Source organism: Podarcis cretensis, assembly GCF_951804945.1.
Source record: "Podarcis cretensis genome assembly, chromosome: 12".
NCBI lineage: Eukaryota > Metazoa > Chordata > Lepidosauria > Squamata > Lacertidae > Podarcis > Podarcis cretensis.
Genome location: NC_137181.1, coordinates 49,038,610 through 49,058,655, shown reverse-complemented (window position 1 = coordinate 49,058,655; position 20,046 = coordinate 49,038,610). Strand labels below are relative to the sequence as shown.

Sequence of the window (20,046 nt, the reverse complement as noted above, 5' to 3'; positions counted from 1 at the left end):
ATCCGAAAACCAGGGTATGACTGTATAGAACAGTTTCTTCTTCAGAGATAATTCATTTTTAACCCTTTCTGCTTTGGCATTCAACTTACTTTCAGCTCCCAAGAAAACATGGGTAAGAGCAATGCGGTTAACCTGAAAGCGGGCACAGAGTTCTTGGAAGGTTTATGCTTAATCAAATCCCTCTGCAGCCTGGGGCTTACTAGGGAGCAAGCCCCACATAACAAAGTGTGAAATAAGGCCTCAGTAAGGCTGTTTAGGATTGCAAAGCATGACATGTACATTTAGGCATCTGAACTTAGACACGTTCACCTGGTAGGATGTGGGTGTGGCGGGGAGATTAAGTAGTGACACTACAGGTTCTGACTCCATGGATGCACTTTCAGGTATATATGACCTCATTAGTTCAAAGCTGTTTAATCCAGGAACGAAGTATTTACTTCCCACACATAGCAATGGATAGTTAAATATTTGTTCATCATCTATAGGAAATGCCCTTTGCAGAAGTTGCTTTTTTAAAGATAGTACTAAGTTGCCAAGCACACCTGCATGACAACCTTTTTATATAAGGTAAAGGTAAAGGACCCCTGGACGGTTAAGTCCAGTCAAAAGCGACTATGGGGTTGCGGCGCTCATCTCGCTTTCAGGCCAAGGCAGCCGGTGTTTGTCTGCAGACAGCTTCCCGGGTCATGTGGCCAGCAGGACTAAACCGCTTCTGGCGCAACGGGACACCGTAGCAGAAACCAGAGCATACGGAAACACCATTTACCTTCCCGCTGGAGCGGTATCTATTTATCTACTTGCACTGGCATGCTTTGGGATTGCTAGGTTTGCAGGAGCTGGGACAGAGCAATGGGAGCTCACCCCGTTGTGTGGATTCAAACTGCCGACCTTCTGATCGGCAAGCCCAAGAGGCTCAGTGGTTAGACCACAGCGCAACCCGCGTTGATAATGAATATCAACAAAGGAAACAAACAGGCCTTTCCGTCTGATTTATGAGGGGAAACAAGCAGAGAACAAAAATGACTGTGTTGGGTCAGAGTGGCATCTATTTACAGCTGTCAATTCACAATAAAAGAACATCCTACTAACTAGGGAGGAACCAAGGAAGAGGGGCAAATAACCAAGTGCACCCCCCAGCAGCCATGTCGGAACACAGACACATTCGTCCTGCGACACAGAAGTTGTGAAAGGATGCTGGGACTACAGGTTTCCTTCAGGTGTGTCAAGCGAAGGTCAATACTACAACATAATAGTTCCTCACAATTCTCCTTTGAAAGGGGCAGAAAGCAGAGACCCAAGACATCCACTTTAATGAAACACTATGGTCCAACGCGGGTGGCACTGTGGGTTAAACCACGGAGCCTAGGACTTGCCGATCAGAAGGTCGGCGGTTCGAATCCCCATGACAGGGTGAGCTCTCGTTGCTCGGTCCCTGCTCCTGCCAACCTAGCAGTTCAAAAGCACATCAAAGTGCAAGTAGATAAATAGGTACCACTCCGGTGGGAAGGTAAACGGTGTTTTGGTGCGCTACTCTGGTTCGCCAGAAGCGGCTTAGTCATGCTGGCCACATGACCCGGAAGCTGTACGCCGGCTCCTTCGGCCAATAAAGCGAGATGAGCGCCACAACCCCAGAGTCGGCCACGACTGGACCTAATGGTCAGTTACCTTTACCTTATGGTCCAACTAAATATAGTCTTAACAATTTGCATGTTTCCCACCTAACTGGATGGTGAAGATTGTTATTTTAGGATGCAGCTCCTCTACAGGACCCATTCAAGCTGCATGTGAATAAAAACGGCTTTCTACCATGTATCTCATATCGTCTTTGCCTGTCAAGGTGTGAACAATAATAAGAGACAATAGGTTGTACCCAACAAAGTTCTGCTTAGTGTAGACCCATGGATATAGTTACGTCATGTTTATTAATGTCAGTGGGATTACTCTGAGTAGAAGTGACTTTTGCTACAACCCAGTGAAAACTGGGAACTTGGAATTACAGAAGCCGTTGAGATACCAGACTGTTGTGTGAGATACTAGTCTATTTGGTGGAGTGAAAGAAACCTGCAAGGCGATTCTGATTACCATTCATAAAATACTTTTACACCTGCCTGCCTGCCTGGGGAACACGCTCATCAAAGTGAGAAAAGCATTTTTCTTAAAAGCGGCATTCATCCAACAGAATAAAGCAAATTCACGCGCTGTACGGAATTGGGGATGGGAGCAAGAGATCAGGACGCACTCACCGTTTCATCAGTGCAGATGGAGTGTACCTGCGTTCCAAACATTACAGACGTGAAGATTAGAAAGAGGAGAGCCTCAAAGCACAAGAGGATAAGAAGGATCACAGTCGTCGGTGGAGAGAAAGAACTGCACTCTGCAAAAACAAAGCATGATACGGTATTCCAGGCAGAAGCAGGAGCCAATGGATGTTGTTACAGTATAGGCAACTCCCTGTTTAGGCGCATCCGAATGGCAGTGCCGGACCCAGAAGTAGCCTTTATGACAACATAAAGATGTCATGAAAAGGGACAGAACAGGGCATGGCAGATTTAGGTGTGTGTGTGGGGGGGGTCTGCAACGGAATCCTCGTGCGAAATGGGAATTATCTGTACAGTTGTACCTTGGTTTTCAAATTTAATCCATTCTGGGAGTCCGTTCAACTCCCGGAACAGTTCGAAAACCAAGGTGCGGCTTCTGATTGGCTGCAGGAGTGTCCTGCAGCCAATTGGAAGCCGCACCCAACCTTCGGCTTCTGAAGATCGGAACAATCACTTCCGGTTTTCTATCGTTTGGGAGCTAAAACGTTCGAGTTCAAAGGTGTTCGGCTTCCGAGGTTCCACTGAACTCAGAGTGACTTACAAGTAAGAAATAATGCAATACACATAATAATAATAATAATAATAATAATAATAATAATTATTATTATTATTATTATTATTATTATTATTTATTATTTATACCCCGCCCATCTGGCTGAGTTTCCCCAGCCACTCTGGGCGGCTCCAGCCAATAGACTAGAGAAATATATTTTTAAACCCATCATAAAAGCCTGCAAAAAAATAGTTAAGAACAGAATTGAGTCTTAAAAGCCTGTGCAAATAATAGTTTTAGGAATAATCAAAGTCATTGGCATTTTAGTCAAGTGTAGAATTGGAAATTCAGCTTTGTCAAAACCTCAGCTTTCAGTTTCTTAAAAATAAATGCTTCTGGCTCTTTTGTTCGGATTGTTTGAATGCACAAAGCATGGTGAAGCCTCAGTATCAAAAGTTTGTTTCTGTTGGGGGGGGGTAGGGGGCAAATATGAGCAGAAAGCTGGCAGCCAGAGACATCGTTTCAGCATGTAGCTCTTTGCAGGAGCCTAAGCAAAACAAATATAGAGTGCACAATTTATACACTTCCTAGAAGGTTCTTGTATAAATTGTATAGATTTTGGGTTGCACTTAAGCGTTAAGCATTGTGCACTAAATGGAGGCATGTATGAGATATGTGTGTGTGTGTGTGTGTGTGTGTGTGTGTACCTGTTCAAATGCCAAAGTTAGAACACACTACACTTTTGTAGAAAGGATGTGAGAAATTTAGGCAAGGGTTAGTTTTATTGATCTGAAGACATTTTTAAGGGAAGTAGCTGTGTTGGTCTCTTGCAACATGAACAAAAAAGTATTGTGGCACCCTAAAGACTACCCAAATTCATAGCATCTGGATTCCTCTTCCAATCAAGTACAGTGGTACCTTGGTTCTCAAACGCCTTGGTTCCAAATCGCCAAAAACCCGGAAGTAAGTGTTCTGGTTTTCAAATGTTTTTCGGAAGCCGAACATCCGATGAGGCTGTTGGCTATTGTTTCCGGGGTGCCTGCACCAATCAGAAGCTGCACCTTGGTTTTCAAACATTTCGGAAATCAAATGGACTTCCGGAACAGATTGAGCTTTTGTTTTTGCTATTTATTTTGCTATTTATTTTTGAGGCTTTTTCGGTTCATTTATTTTTGTGACTGTGTGGAACCCAGTTCAGCTACTGATTGATAGATTGTGTGACTGTGGAAATGGATAAAAGCCCCCCATCCAAACAATGATTATCATCAATGCAGGGAAGAATTATTATTTTTTATTATCTACAATACTGTCTTATTTATTTTATAGTACAGTTCATTGATAGTTGCTGTCATTTTATGGATCAATGGTCTTGTTAGATAGTAAAATTCAAGTTAAACTGCTGTTTTAGGGGTTGTTTTTTAAACTCTGGAACGGATTAATCTGTTTTGCATTACTTTCTATAGGAAAGTGCACCTTGGTTTTGGAAGACTTTGGTTTTGGAATGGACTTCCTGAACAGATTAAGTTTGAGAACCAAGGTATCACTGTATCTCTCCAGAGCTTTTACCTAGCTCCGAGCTCTTGTGCATTCTGACAGCTGGAGATGACTAATATACATGGTTGTCTTTAATACATTCATCATCATCATCATCTATGTAACCCACCCTGCGACCTTAGGATGAAGGGCAGGAAATTAATCTCAAAAATAAATAAAACACAAAGTGTAACCGATGCTCTGCTTTAAATTTATTTTATGTAGAAGAGAGGGAGAAAATTAATATAAAACAAGTAAGTCACAGTACATAGATTAAACTATTTAGGGGAATTTTTCAGAGCCTTAGAAAACAGGCTCCTTCTCACTCAGCCTAGCTAGCTTCATAGAATCAAAAATTGGAAGAGACCACAAGGGCCATCGAGTCCAACCCCCTGCCAAGCAGGAAACACCATCAGAGCACTCCTGACATATGGTTGTCAAGCCTCTGCTTAAAGACCTCCAAAGAAGGAGACTCCACCACACTCCTTGGCAGCAAATTCCACTGTCGAACAGCTCTTACTGTCAGGAAGTTCTTCCTAATGTTTAGGTGGAATCTTCTTTCTTGTAATTTGGATCCATTGCTCCGTGTCCGCTTCTCTGGAGCAGCAGAAAACAACCTTTCTCCCTCCTCTATGTGACATCCTTTTATATATTTGAACATGGCTATCATATCACCCCTTAACCTCCTCTTCTCCAGGCTAAACATGCCCAGCTCCCTTAGCCGTTCTTCATAAGGCATCGTTTCCAGGCCTTTGACCATTTTGGTTGCCCTCCTCTGGACACGTTCCAGTTTGTCAGTGTCCTTCTTGAACTGTGGTGCCCAGAACTGGACACAGTACTCCAGGTGAGGTCTGACCAGAGCAGAATACAGTGGCACTATTACTTCCCTTGATCTAGATGCTATACTCCTATTGATGCAGCCCAGAATTGCATTGGCTTTTTTAGCTGCCGCATCACACTGTTGGCTCATGTCAAGTTTGTGGTCAACCAAGACTCCTAGATCCTTTTCACATGTACTGCTCTCAAGCCAGGTGTCACCCATCTTGTATTTGTGCCTCTCATTTTTTTTGCCCAAGTGCAATACTTTACATTTCTCCCTGTTAAAATTCATCTTGTTTGTTTTGGCCCAGTTCTCTAATCTGTCAAGGTCGTTTTGAAGTGTGATCCTGTCCTCTGGGGTGTTAGCCACCCCTCCCAGTTTGGTGTCATCTGCAAATTTGATCAGGATCACAAGGAGAGATTATTTCTTATTGTGGGGGTTCACTGAAACATGAAATACTCTATATTTCTTGTACACATGTCTGTGAGGGCTGCACCATGCAGATGGTCTCCAATGGGATCACAAGGAGAGATTATTTCTTATTGTGGGGGTTCACTGAAACATAAAATACTCTGTATTTCTTGTACATATATCTGTGAGGGCTGCACCATGCAGATGGTCTCCAATGGGACAGTTTTACCCAAATCTGAGTAGGATGGGAAACAGCTTTTTAAAAATGTGTCACTTCAGAGCCTTCGCTCAAGAGCAAAGGATGCTGAAAACGAACTATTAACAGTCCCTGGTCTCTGAGAGTCCAGCGAACTTATACGGGACCTAAAAGGGCTGATTCATGCACAAAACCACAGTAGGAAGAGACCATTCTGCATGTCTGGATCATAGCTGTCAACTTACAGATTTGAAAATAAGGGACCAGCAGCCTCGAAAATAAGGGCTTTTGGCTTAGCTTATGCAGAAATCCGCCACTGATGGAGCCATGCTGCTTTTGCTGACACTGACTATGTTTTGCAGGGGGTTGGACTAGATGATCCTAAGGGTCTACAACTCCGACCAAAGAAGAGTGGCAGACTAAACTGCTGAACGACGTCGAGATGTTAAAGCTTACAGGTAGAATTAGAAACCAGGAAGAGGACCTCTTTAATAAAGAATGGGGAAAGTTTATAATTTAGTTGAAAAGCTATTGTAAAGAGTTACATACGCTGGTAGGATTGACAGAAAACTTGTCGTAAAAATTTGAACTATGGATGGACAAATGATTTATAAAAATAGAGTTATGAAAGGGATGCAGAGGGGGAAATCACTACATTAAGATGCTGCACTGGTTGGAGGGTATGCTAAGCAGCACGTCGGGGCTGCCGTCGTCCTGGCGCAAGGAGTTCCATCGGCCCTTCCCCGCCCGGCGGGGGGGGGGGGAGGGAGAGAGACTCTCGCCCACCCCGTCCGCAAGCCCGGCATGAGGCGGTTGCGGCGCCGCTGAAGCGCCACCCTTCTGCGTCCCTCCTCATCCCCCTCCCTCAGACCGCCTCCTTAGCCGCTGCTGCCTCCGGCTTCCCCTGGCAGCGCGGCGGAAGTCTCGCAAGAGAGGGGCTGCCTGCCCACCCGCCGCCACCCGTCTCCTCACAACGTGCCCCTGAGGGGGAAAAGGGAAAGACGGAGACGCGGCAGCTCGTACACGCACTCTCTCGAGTGGCAGAGGACCCCGAGCCGCTGCTTCCCTCCCGAGCCGGGTAAACATGAAACCCGGGAAATTTAAGGGACATCATCAATAAGGGACAGCAGCGGGACACGGCGGTGGGATAAGGGAGTTTCCTGCCAAATAAGGGGCGGTTGACAGCTATGGTCTGGATATCATCCTGATTTGGCAAAACCTGCACAAAGCAACTTTGTGGATCAGGGGCACGAAGCAATTCGCTAGCTCGAAAAGAATCGGATCCAGTTCACGAGGAAGCATGGGATTTGTCAATAATATACTCACTTGTCCAGTCTTCTTCAAAGCAATACAAGAAGTGAAATCCAACCATGATCAAGGCATGCAGGGAAATAAGTGCTATATACATCTGAAACACAATAGGATTTTGAACTATGAAGACACACAGACTTCAAGGCGCATTTTTGCATGCCCCAAATTTGTTTGCTGGTTTTCAGCTAAAGCCGAAATCAAAGACATGGCATTCAGGACAGATAAATATATTCAAGCTCACATGCTTATAGAGATCGCCTTATCTTCAACCTCATCTCCTAAATTACTTCAGCCAAAGAATTAATAGGCCTAGCTATATCCAGTGGAAAAATACCTGGAGTAAACGGACTGAACAAGAGGTCTATTCTTCTCTAACAATACTGAATTATGAGATAATGGCAAGGGTAAGAGGGGATCTATTCTTCCATGCAATAATAGCAGGGTGTTCCCCCCCCCCCCAAAGCCTGGTCAAACCCTTTTGAAATATGATGGTCTATCAAGCAAGCAAAATAATCTGTAGAAGATAGACTTGATTTAAATCATCATTATTTTTTACAGAAAGAGTCATTCTTGCTGGTATAATCTTAATATTTACAACCAGATGAAGGTTTCATTTTTAGAATAATATTTTTTTCAGAGTAGTTTTTACAGTTTATTTCCTTGACATCTCATGGAAGGGCGTTCCACAGGATGGGCACCACCACTGAGAAGGCCCTCCGCCTGGTTCCCTGTAACCTCACTTCTCGCAGGGAAGGAACCGTCAGAAGGCCCTTGGAGCTGGACCTCAGTGTCCAGGCTGAACAATGGGGATGGAGACGCTCCTTCAGGTATACAGGGCTGAGGCCGTTTAGGGCTTTAAAGGTCAACACCAACACTTATTGTGCTTGGAAACGCACCGGGAGCCAATGTAGGTCTTTCAGGACCAGAGTTATGTGGTCCCAGTGGCCACTCCCAGTCACCAGTCTAGCTGCCACATTCTGGATTAGTTGTAGTTTCCGGGTCACCTTCAAAGGTAGCCCCACGTAGAGTGCATTGTAAAGACGAGCAGGCCAAAATCAGGGTTCGATATTAGGAGGGTGTCAGGTGCATTTTGCGCCTAAAGATTCTCCATTTGCGAGCACCTTAAAAATGTTGGGGTGCCATTTTTTGCACCTGGCTAACACTCAAGGATTACTGAAATGTATGTGATTTGAAGCCTTGAAGTATACATTAAGAATAGACAATATGTTAAGGAGTTTAACAATAAAGAGTAGAGTGTTTTGAAAACTCAAGTACGGTACCAATATTTTTATTGTAAACACCAAATTAAACGTGTCAAATTTTCTGCTTAAAATGTGGTATTAACAATATGTCACTTACGTGAATGCATATTAGTTCATGCTCATCAAAATAATAAATAAAAAGTGTTGACCACACATACCCTAGTGTCGACTAGACATTCACCCACAACCCAGGTCCCAAAAGCCATTTTGCTCCTAGTTTTTCCATCCCAGGTTCTAACACTGGCCAAAATTCCTCCACAACGATGTGAGAGACTGATAAAGACATACAGAAAACCATTACTTCAAATTATTGCTACTAAAGGTGGTTCTACAAGCTATTTAATCATAAGGTGAACTTAAGTTTTTTAATTCAGATAGGTGGCCGTGTTGGTCTGACGCAGTCGAAATAAATACCATATTTTTCGTCCCATAGGGCGCACCGGCCCACAGGATGCACCTAGTGTGTTTTTTTTTGGGGGGGGGGAATAAAGGGGAAAAAAAATTCCTTTATTCCCCCCCCCCCCCAAATCAGGTCGGGGAATCCAAACCAGGTCGGGGAACAGCGGGATGGCGGCGCTCCGCCTCCCCGCTGTCCCCCGAGCTTGTCGGCTGCAGGCTGCTGCCCGCAAGCCTTGCGAGCCCCCGGGAACTCCCGCCGAGCTTGCAATGTTTGCGGATAGCTTCCTGAAGCCTGGAGAGCAAGAGGGGTCGGTGCGCACCGACCCCTCTCGCTCTCCAAGCTTCAGCGAAAGCCTGCATTCGCCCCATAGGACGCACACACATTTCCCCTTCATTTTTGGAGGGGAAAAAGTGTGTCCTATAGGGCAAAAAATATGGTAAATAAAAACTTTTAAAAATTTAAAAAATTGTCCAGTAGCACCTTGGAGACCAAATAAGTTTGTTCTGGGTATAAGTTTTCATGTGCATGCACACTTCTTCAGATACACAAACAAACATGCACACTTCTGCAGATACAGAAGAAACATTCCTGCTAAGGAATGGATAATTGTTATTATGTCCTGATATGTAAAATCACAGAATTCAAAGAGGGTATACCTTCTTTTTCGCATAAGTGTGTGTGTGTGTACATATATTTGTACATAAATATACATATATGTATATGTGTTGACCACCACTGTGAAATCTGATCCAATCCAAGATGGGATTCTTTAAATAGCTAATAATGGATACCTTTGCCAGCTTGCTTTTATCCTTTTAAACTACTTTGCCCCGGACATTTTGCAGTGTTAACAATCTATTACTTTCCCGTAAGAATTGCAGTGTAATTATACTGATAACCACAGAAGTCCCACTTGACGTTTCAAGGCCCCTTTATGAATTCCAGGAAAAATCCACACAATGAACTACTTACTGTAAACAGTACAAAGTACTTCTGGTTGTTTTCTCCCACGCAGTTGTTAACCCATGGGCAGTGGTGATCCATTTTCCGTATACATCTCTTGCAAACACTAAAAGAGAAAGGGCACACTGTAAATCGAATGCACATGGAAAATCCTTGTGGACTTGTAAAAGGGTAAATGAGTATTGGGAAATGATCCATAATGAAGGAAGAAAAAAATGTTTAAAAGTACTTTCCCCCAAAAAACCAGATTCCTTTCTGTCGGGGATAATTCAGACTGAAATTCCCAGGTGTCAAAAATGGTTATTTATGTATGCTACTACTGTGGCTCGTGTTTTGTTAGCCCAAAAATAGAAAACGAGCGAGGTCCCAACTAAAGAATGGCAAGCTAACAGAATATGCACAACTCGCAGACTTAACATATAGAATAAGAGAACAAAGAGAACATATGTATAAAGAAGATTGGAAAACGTTTACTGAATATATGGGAAATAATTGTGTACTGCTGAAAACGATGGCAGCATTAAGATAAATTCAACAGTGTAAACAAGTTTTGATGCATGCAATAATGGAATACTGAATGGTATAGTTTTTGTAAAATATGCACGGATTTATGATGTGTAAAATGAACCATGGAAAGAGAAGAAGAGAAGTCATTGATATCTTAAGTATGTAAAAATGAGTGCTTTACACAGTGGTACCTCGGGTTACATACGCTTCAGGTTACATATGCTTCAGGTTACAGACTCCGCTAACCCAGAAATAGTGCTTCAGGTTAAGAACTTTGCTTCAGGATGAGAACAGAAATCGGGCTCCGGCGGCGCAGCAGCAGCAGGAGGCCCCATTAGCTAAAGTGATGCTTCAGGTTAAGAACAGTTTCAGGTTAAGTACGGACCTCCGGAACGAATTAAGTACTTAACCCGAGGTACCACTGTAAATTGTAAAACAGAAAACTTAATAAAATTATACAGTCGTACCTTGGTTTTCGAACAGCTTAGTTCTCAAACGTTTTGGCTCCCGAATGTCACAAACCCAGAAGTCACTGTTCCGGTTTGTGAACTATTTTCGGAAGCCGAATGACCAAGGGGGCTTCCACGGCTTCTGATTGGCTGCAGGAGCTTCCTGCAGCCAATCAGAAGCCACGCTTTGGTTTTCGAACATTTTGGAAGTCAAACTGACTTCCAGAACGGATTCCGTTCGACTTCCAAGGTACAACTTTATATAAATCAAAGTGGAATTCCATCCGCTTCAAAGACCCATGTTTTCTCCAGATACCAGATAGCAATAGAATTATTTCCACTTGGCCAAAAGCTTGAGGTCACAAGAGCCGAAATGCTGCCAAGGTGCAAATGAAACATGGAAATGTGTTTGCATCACAATAATGGTATAACCCGCCCTAAATTGGATTACTGCAGATGTAATGCATCAAGCCATCCACCTCATCATCATAAGTAAACCATAAACGAAAGAATGTGCCCGTACCTGCAGTGATGCGCTCTGTCGGGTTTGATGCTACAGCATTTTGGACACTTGTAAACGACTTGCCCCGGCTTCAGTTGCAAACTTTCTATGAACTCTTTTGTGGCGTTACCTTTGGGGACTGCACCCTGCAAATGAAAATATAAGGGTTTCGGAGTGCTTTCAGTCCCTATCATAAAAAAAACGTCAGTAGGCCCCATCACAGAACTGCTGAATATACAGGGTAAGTTAAACTTTGCTCTCCTAGGTGCATTAACAGAGTTTTGTTGAAATGTATTCAACACCAGTGCAGACATTCTGAGAAGTTAAAAAACACGGGCCCTTCACTCTCACCTCCAGGGTTGGCACAGCCAGCCTAGAACTCTTCCATGAACTATAGTTTCCCATTACAGTGGTGCCTTGGTTCTCAAATGCCTTGGTACTCAAACAACTTGGAACCCAAACACTGCAAACCCGAAAGTAAGCTTTCCAGTTTGTGAACATTTTTCGGAAGCCGAACGTGCTCCGTTTTGAGTGTTACGCTTCGGATTTGAGTGCTACACTTCCATTTTGAGTGTTACGCTGAGGTCTGTCAGTTTTTGTTATTTATTTTGTGTTTTTGTTTTTGCAGTTCTTTTTTGTTTTGTTTTTGTGAATGTGTGGAACCCAGTTCAGCTACTGATTGATGGATTGTGTGACTGCAGTACATTGTTTATTGCTTTCATTTTATGGATCCATGGTCTTGTAAAATTCATGCTAAAATGATGTTTTAGGGGTTGTTTTTAAAAATCTGGAACGGATTAATCCTTTTTGCATTACTTTCTATGGGAAAGCGCGCCTTGGTTTTGGAATGTTTTGCTTTTGGAACGGACTTCTGGAAGAGATTAAGTTTGAGAACCAGGGTACCACTGTATACCCAAACTGGGTAACTTTGGTTAGCGACTTCAGAGCAAGGTTGGAAACTAAGACAACTTCAAAACATGGCTTCTTATTCTGACTTATTCTGAAGCCATGAATCACAGTTTCCCTGTTCAAGTGTAATGGGAAGCTATCGTTAATGGAAGTCCTGCTCATTTGAAATGTGAAACAATATAGGGTTAGAGGGAAGACCATGGATTTGTATGCATCTTTTGAGGTCGGCTAGAACTCCAAATAAAAGTTTAGGAAAATGAAAACAGACCCACCCATTTTGCTAGACTGGGAGATTCCCATCTATGTCATCTGTTACAAATTTGCAAGCTGAATAGATAACATTTGGGCAATAATCCAGATAAGAACATAAGTCAGGACTTACACACAAAGGGGAAAGCCGCTTTCTCATTGAAATTTCAATCTTGCAGCCCTCTAAAGAGCTGAAAGCTTGAAAAAGTGCTTTAGACAGGACCACAGTTAAAATACACTTGGATAAAACTTGGGTGTCCTTCAATAGCCACTAGCCAGTGCTAACACGAAATGCTTTTATTCAGAATAGATTTTAGTCGCGGTGGAACTTTCCCAAAGAAACAGGAATGCAAGGCAGGCTTTCCCCAGCTTTTCATGCCACGACATGTCAGCAACGTTGCACATACTACTGAAGAGAGAGAAAAGGACAGATTTCTTCTCCATCCTCCTTCATATCTTATTCAATTGATGCCTTATTGTGACTCCATAGCTTCTCTTAATCATGACTCCAGTATTATGATCTGCCCCACCCCCACAAAAATGCATATAAAGGGACAATGCTTCAAATAATTCAAGTTCTTCCCACTCAGACGCTTTATCAACACAGTGGAACCTTGGTTCTCAAACTCAATCCATTCCGGAAGTCCGTTCAACTCCCAAAACCGTACAAAAACCAAGGCACGGCTTCTGATTGGCTGCAGGAACTTCCTGCACTCAAGCGGAAGCCGCGTCGGATGTTCGGCTTCCGAGAAACGTTCAAAAACCAGAACACTTACTTCCAGGTTTGCGGTGTTCATTTGTTCGTCAACTAATAATAATAATAAATTTTATTTATATCCCGCCCTCCCTAGCCGAAGCCGGGCTCAGGGCGGCTAACAACACTAAAACAGTACAACATTATAAAACATTATAAAACATTACATTACATTACATTACATTACATTACTTGAACTAAGCCGTTCAAGAACCAATGTTCCACTGTATCGTGTATGCGTGTGTTCAACAGGTTCTAGAATATTTAGTCCCTAAATCACTCTCACGCCTGCCAACCTAGCAGTTCGAAAGCACCTCCGGGTGCAAGTAGATAAATAGGGACCGCTTACCAGCGGGAAGGTAAACGGCGTTTCCGTGTGCGGCTCTGGCTCTGGCTCTGGCCAGAGCAGGGATGTCACGCTGGCCACATGACCCGGAAGTGTCTCCGGACAGCGCTGGCCCCTGGCCTCTTAAGTGAGATGGGCGCACAACCCCAGAATCTGTCAAGACTGGCCCGTACGGGCAGGGGTACCTTTACCTTTTTACCTTTTAAATCACTCTCAAAAGAACAAGAGAACTAGCTAGCAGCTGGTTAATATATTCCAAGAGGAAACTTACTGGATCTGTTACCATAGCTCTCATGTGCGAAGCCAGAGCCAGGAACGCCAATGTGTTGAAAACGATGGCATTGATCACGCTGTAAATATAGTCTCTGGAGGGAAGCAGCATCACGAGGATGACCACAAAGTCGGCATAGAAGACCAGGAACCAAGTGACGACCGCACAGGCAATACCACAGCCATCACGGATAAACCACATTGTTCCCGAGGAACCGCGGCTGGGAGGTGGAACGCACTGGTCCGGTTGAAGGTATTCCGGTTTCCTCTCAATATCTCTGCATCGGTGGATTGGAGTAATCATCATAGGCTATAATGTCCATTCTTGGATCTGGAAAAAAGATTAAAAATAAATAACCGTCGTTCGTCTCATGAACTTCGTCAAAGGGGATCGCCTCTAAGTCATGCAATTCTCATGAGGGAAAGGGGGATTCTTTGGGGGGCTTGTTTAAAAAAATACAAAAAGGTAGTGGTGGTTATTTATTGAATTTATTTAATACACCGCCCTATACCTGGGGGTCTTAGGGTGGTTCACAGAATAAAATCAAGATATAAAACCACAAAATACCTAATAAAAATAAAAACAACAACCCAATGTTATGTACGCAACACTTCACAACCAAACACATTTTGGCATGATGCATTAACATTAAAATTAATATGAATAAATTTGGGTTTTTATATATATCCGATTATGGACTGATTCTTTTTTAAGTTTAAAAGATCAATATTGCACAGGGACATAAGGGAAAATTGTTAATGAAACTTGAGTTCGTCTACGAATGCTACAAGCACCTACTATTCTGCCACACTTGTAATTTCCAAACCACAAATGGCTCGTTTTCATCGTAGAGGCTGATGGCGACAAGTTTTATTTTACAGTATAGGTACAATTGAAATGAGTTCTCAGGCTGTTTTGATACGCAAGTGGAATCCATAAAGAAATGTTCCATGTTGTATTACACACAGAGAGAGACACAAAACTATATCCACATACACAATCAGTTCCTGAGAATGTTCTAAAAATTCAAATGAGGAATTCTATTCCTTAATATGGGTTATATGTAATTAATGACAATCTCATTGCAAAACCGAGAGCTGATTATTCTAATTATCACTGTTCAGATTGAGCAAACACATAAATGGAAATTGCTCAAGGTCCACAAATTAAAAACTTGTTGAACAGAGCATGGGCTACATTATGCACAAGTAAGTATTCTGCATTTACTACTGTTTAGAGAAGGCCGGTAGGGGATGGTTACCAAGAAGATATTTATTTTTAGCTGGAATAGGTTGGGTTTTTGTGTTTTGTTTTTAATCAATTTCCAACAAAATAGGACTAGGACACTCCTGAAAACAAATCTAGTGTATGAGGAAGAAAGTTGCTGGATTACTGAAATACCTATTTCTGCATTGTTTTGGCATCTTAACCAAGACAAAAGAAATTACCGTATTTTTCGCACCATAGGGCGCACCGGAGGATAGGGCGCACCTAGTTTTGGGAGGCGGAAAACAAGAAAAAGTTATTCTGAACCCCAGAAGCCAGAACAGCAAGAGGGATCTGGCTTCTGGGATACCGTGTGGCTGTTCTGGCTTCTGGGGTAACTGCGCCAAGCCTCTTCAGGGCAGCGGGATGAAGGCTCCCCCTGGCCAAAGAGGCTGCGCAGGGCTAAAGCAGAAGCCAGGACAGACGCGTCGCTGAAGGAGCGCTGCGCCTTCTCTCTCTCTGCCCAGCGCCCCTCCTTCAAAGGAGAGGTGCTGCGCAGAGAGGGAGAAGGGGCATCGCCCTTCAGCGAACCTGGAGAAGGAACAGAAGGAGACCCTTCTGCCGCCCCAAGCCTCGTGCGCCCGGTGGGACCTCCCGCCGGCGCGCAAGGCTTGCAGACACTCGCCCAAGTATGGGGAGCCCTCCGGAGGGCTCCCTGTGCTTTGGGCAACAGGCTGGCGCCCCAAGCCTTGCGCGCCTGGCGGGACCTACCGCCGGGCGCGCAAGGCTTGCAGACACTCGCCCGAAGTACGGGGAGCCCTCCGGAGGGCTCCGCGTGCTTCGGGCGGCAGGCTGCCGCCCCAAGCCTCGTGCGCTCGGCGGGACCTCCCGCCGGGCGCGCAAGGCTTGTGGACACTCGCTGGTGCTGCAGGCTGCTGCCCGCAAGCCTCGTGAGCTCGCGGGAACTCCCGCCGGGCTTGCAAGGCTTGCGGATAGCTTCCTGAAGCCTGGAGAGCGAGAGGGGTCGGTGCGCACCGATGCCTCTCGCTCTCCAGGCTTCAGCGAAAGCCTGCATTCGCACCATAGGACGCACACACATTTCCCCTTCATTTTTGGAGGGGAAAAAGTGCGTCCTATGGAGCGAAAAATACGGTACAGTCTGTGAAGAGACTCTTCTGTGCTACAGCTTCACGCTAGTTTTCAATGCGTTAATCATATTCAAGACTTAAATTGCGAAAAGCCCTAGAAATCCAGTAACCTCCCTTCTACCCACCACTTTAAATATTCACTGGATTTTTTAAAAACCTGTAATTTCCAATTGCCAATGGGGAAAACATTAAACAGAGCAATTCTTTCTTCTCTGGCAATCACTCGTAGCTGAGGAAGATTGTCTTCCATAAAAATGGTTTTAACAATGAGTCTGTAAGTGACTATGGAGGCCAATTTTGGATCCACATGTCCTTCCACAGTGGGGACATGGGTTTCCGGGTGGGAGTTGATCATGGTGTGGATTTGCCAAGCCTGCCTTCCTCTTAGCTCATTTCTCCCCTGCACCCTGAGTTTGAGTGTCTTCAAAGCCCACAACACCTTAGGTAAAAGCTGTTCTCCAATTGGATCGCTCGCAGGCAAGTGTTTCCCAATTGTTGGCGTTTATACTACATTTTTTAAAATTTGCCTTGAGACAGTCTTTAAACCTCTTTTGTTGACCACCAGCATTACGCTTTCCATTTTTAAGTTTGGAATAGAGTAGTTGCTTTGGAAGGCAATCATCAGGTATCCAAACCAGATGACCATCAGTCCAACAAAGCTGATGTTGAAGAATCATTGCTTCAACACTGGTGATCTTTGCTTCTTTATGAGATTCCCGTCAGCTTCACTCGCAAGGGTCATAGGAATGTGCAAGCCCACTCACCGTGACCAGGTGATGATCCAACGAGTGAGACTCAGCAATTAAACAAGTTTATCACTGACTTATGTATGGAAGTGAGAGCTGGACCATAAAGAGGGCTGATTGCCGAAGAATTGATGCTTTTGAATTATGGTGCTGGAGGAGACTCTTGAGAGTCCCATGGACTGCAAGAGGATCAGTTCTTAAGGAAATCAGCCCTGAGTGCTCACTGGACGGACAGATCCTGAAGCTGAGGCTCCAATACTTTGGCCACCTCATGAGAAGAGAAGACTCCCTGGAAAAGACCCTGATGTTGGGAAAGATAGCGGGCACAAGGAGAAGGGGACGACAGAGGACAAGATGGTTGGACAGTGTTCTCGAAGCTACCAGCATGAGTTTGACCAAACTGCAGGAGGCAGTGGAAGACAGGAGTGCCTGGTGTGCTCTGGTCCATGGGGTCACGAAGTGTCGGACACGACTAAACAACAACAACAAATCACTGACTTCCTTTCGGAATCTGGGATACAGATGGTAATGCTGCATTGCCCCCCATCTCCCCATACTCGGCAAATGTCCAAATGCTGAGAATTAAAGATCAAAACACTCCACGTTTGCAGCTTCGCCACCCCCCATGGATGGCAATGCTCCGTCTGCAGTGATAACCACAGCGATGGCAGCTTCCTATTCTTGAAGCCAACCAGAACTACATTTGCCTCCATTCCAGGGTGGATAAAAATGAATGACTTTTTATTTAAAAAAAATAAAAATAGGATTTTTAAAAAATTCAAATGGGTTTTTAAAAATAAAATGCTTTTGGAGGAAAAATCTTTGTAAAGATTTTCTATTTAAGTTACATTATAGTTCAATGGCTATTCATAAGGAAATAAGGATTTGTTTTTAAGTATGTAGCATGAGGCTTTGTATGCAATGTTTGAAATATTTTGGTAAATGAATTCCATTAATCCATTCACAATGTCACGCTCTTCCAGAGGTTTCTCGAAGATTATTTGGGGCAGTTTTTCTAACGAGAAGCTATTATCACAGATGCTTGCTTTTGCAGTTCTCAAAAGTGTGAATTTGTGTCTGCAGAGATAACATGCCTTTTCTTCACAGGAAAAATGTTATATAATAAACATACAGTGTGGAGGAAAAACCTTAATCCCATTGTTCCTTTGCAAGTTTATATACACAGAATCTATTTTAGTTAAATTGTTTAAATTGTTATTATGGAAATGATTCTTTTTCTCCTTCCAATAAAGTACAGCGGAGAAGTTGCCCAAATATAAACTGTTAACTTAATAAACCTCACAATAATTTCATAATTATCGGTCTATGTATTTCTAATAGTACAAACAAATCAGTATTTTTTTGATATAACTATAAAAACTACTCTGAAAAATTATTATTCCAAAAATGAAACCTTCATCTGGCTGTAAATATTAAGATTATACCAGCAAGACTGAGCCTTTGTATAAAAAAAGATTTAAATCAAGTCTTACCGACCAGTGATTTAAATCAATTTGATTTAAATCAAATCCATCCTGCTCCATCCTCTCAGAATAGCCACCAAGCTTCCGGGAATCGAGGTGGACTCCCTGATCCTGAATGGGGTAACTGTGCCCCTGAAGGACCAGGTGTGCAGCCTGGGAGTCATTCTGGACTCACAGCTGTCCATAGAGATGCAGGTCAATTCTGTGTCCAAGGCAGCTGTTTATCAGCTCCATCTGGTATGCAGGCTAAGACCCTACCTGCCCGCAGACTGTCTCGCCAGAGTGGTGCATGCTCTGGTTATCTCCCGCTTGGACTACTGCAATGTGCTCTATGTGGGGCTACCACTGAAGGTGACTCAGAAAATGCAATTAATCCAGAATGCGGCAGCTAGACTGGTGACTGGGGGCGGCCGCCGAGACCATACAACACCAGTCCTGAAAGACCTACACTGGCTCCCAATACGTTTCCAAGCACAATTCAAAGTGTTGGTGCTGGCCTTTAAAGCCCTAAGCAGCATCGGCCCAGTATACCTGAAGAAGCGTCCCCTGCCCCCCCCCCATCATCCAGCCCGGACAACTAAGGTCCAGCTCCCAAGGGCCTTCTGGCGGTTCCCTCGCTGCAAGAAGTGAGGTTACAGGGAACCAGGCAGAGGGCCTTCTTGGTAGTGGCGCCTCCCAGCAGATGTCAAGGCAATAAACAACTATTTTACTTTTAAAAGACAACTGAAGGTGGCCTTGTTTAGGGAAGTTTTTAATGTCTGATGCTGCATTGTTTTTAATATTCGGTTGGAAGCCGCCCATAGTGGCTGGGGAAAGCCAACCAGAAGGGAGGGGCATAAATAAATTATTATTATTATTATTATTATTATTATTATTATTATTATTATTATTACTGCTCTAAATCAGCCTTCCCCAACCTTGGCTCCTCTGGGTGTTGCTTGACCAAAACACCCATAACCCCCTACCACTGACCATATTGGCTGTGAGTTGCACTTCAAGAACATCTGGAAAAGCCAAGGTTGGGGAAAGGTGTCTCCAGTCTCTTGTCTGGAGACTCCAAAGCTATAAACCTAACAATCAGTAAATCTTCTGCAAAGCCAATGAAGGGAGCTGGGGTTCTTTCCTCAAAACCTCCCCAACCTGTCTGACCAGATTCAACACTGGGGGGAAATGCCGTAGGTGTGGGTAAGCGAAGCGCCTTCAAACCACTGTTTCAAACTCTTGCCTGCTTTTAGCCTTACAGCGCCGTAGTCCTTCTCCGATCCAGTTATGGATTATCAACCGTCTCACTTTGTGGTGTCAAAATACAAGGGTGACCTTCTGAGAGCACCAATTCTTAAAGCGAGAAGCAAGAAGCACTTTGTGGTTTGAGCAAATCACTGGAACTCATTCCTGTTCCTCCACCTGCAGTATTAGTTATGTAACACCTTACACAGAGCTGTTGTAAGAATGAGTAACATCAAGATACTGCAGTTTGAAGGGCAGAGCTGCCTATAATCAAATAATACAGTCATGAAGAGCAACGACTTCTTTAAGAGGAAGAGAAAAGAAAATCAGAAAGTCTTGGCAGAAGAACGAACAGTCTCCATTGAAAGCAGCGCCTGTCTCTAGGCAGCAAACATTTTAACGACTTTTCAAAAGCTAAATGGATAGGAAAGTCAGGGTACTTGTTGACCGTAGCCAAAAGTGCCTTAAAAGTGACTGAAATTATTGGGATAATAACCTTCCCTTTCGATCTGACAAATCATTATGGCACACCTACAACATC

General features: G+C 43.8%; 1 protein-coding gene across 4 annotated transcripts in view; it reads right to left on the bottom strand.

Annotated features, from left to right (window-relative positions):
- ZDHHC3 (zDHHC palmitoyltransferase 3) overlaps positions 1-20,046 on the bottom strand; it is a 47,854-nt gene that overhangs the window by 8,338 nt on the left and 19,470 nt on the right. For all 4 annotated transcript variants that reach the window (XM_079947420.1, XM_079947419.1, XM_079947422.1 and 1 more), the window contains 5 exons: positions 13,695-14,024; positions 11,187-11,311; positions 9,717-9,813; positions 7,098-7,179; positions 2,244-2,374 (listed from right to left, as the gene is read on the bottom strand). In XM_079947420.1, coding sequence (XP_079803546.1) covers positions 2,244-2,374; positions 7,098-7,179; positions 9,717-9,813; positions 11,187-11,311; positions 13,695-14,000 — 741 coding nt within the window. In that variant the 5' untranslated portion in view covers positions 14,001-14,024. The remainder of the gene's footprint in view (positions 1-2,243; positions 2,375-7,097; positions 7,180-9,716; positions 9,814-11,186; positions 11,312-13,694; positions 14,025-20,046) is intronic.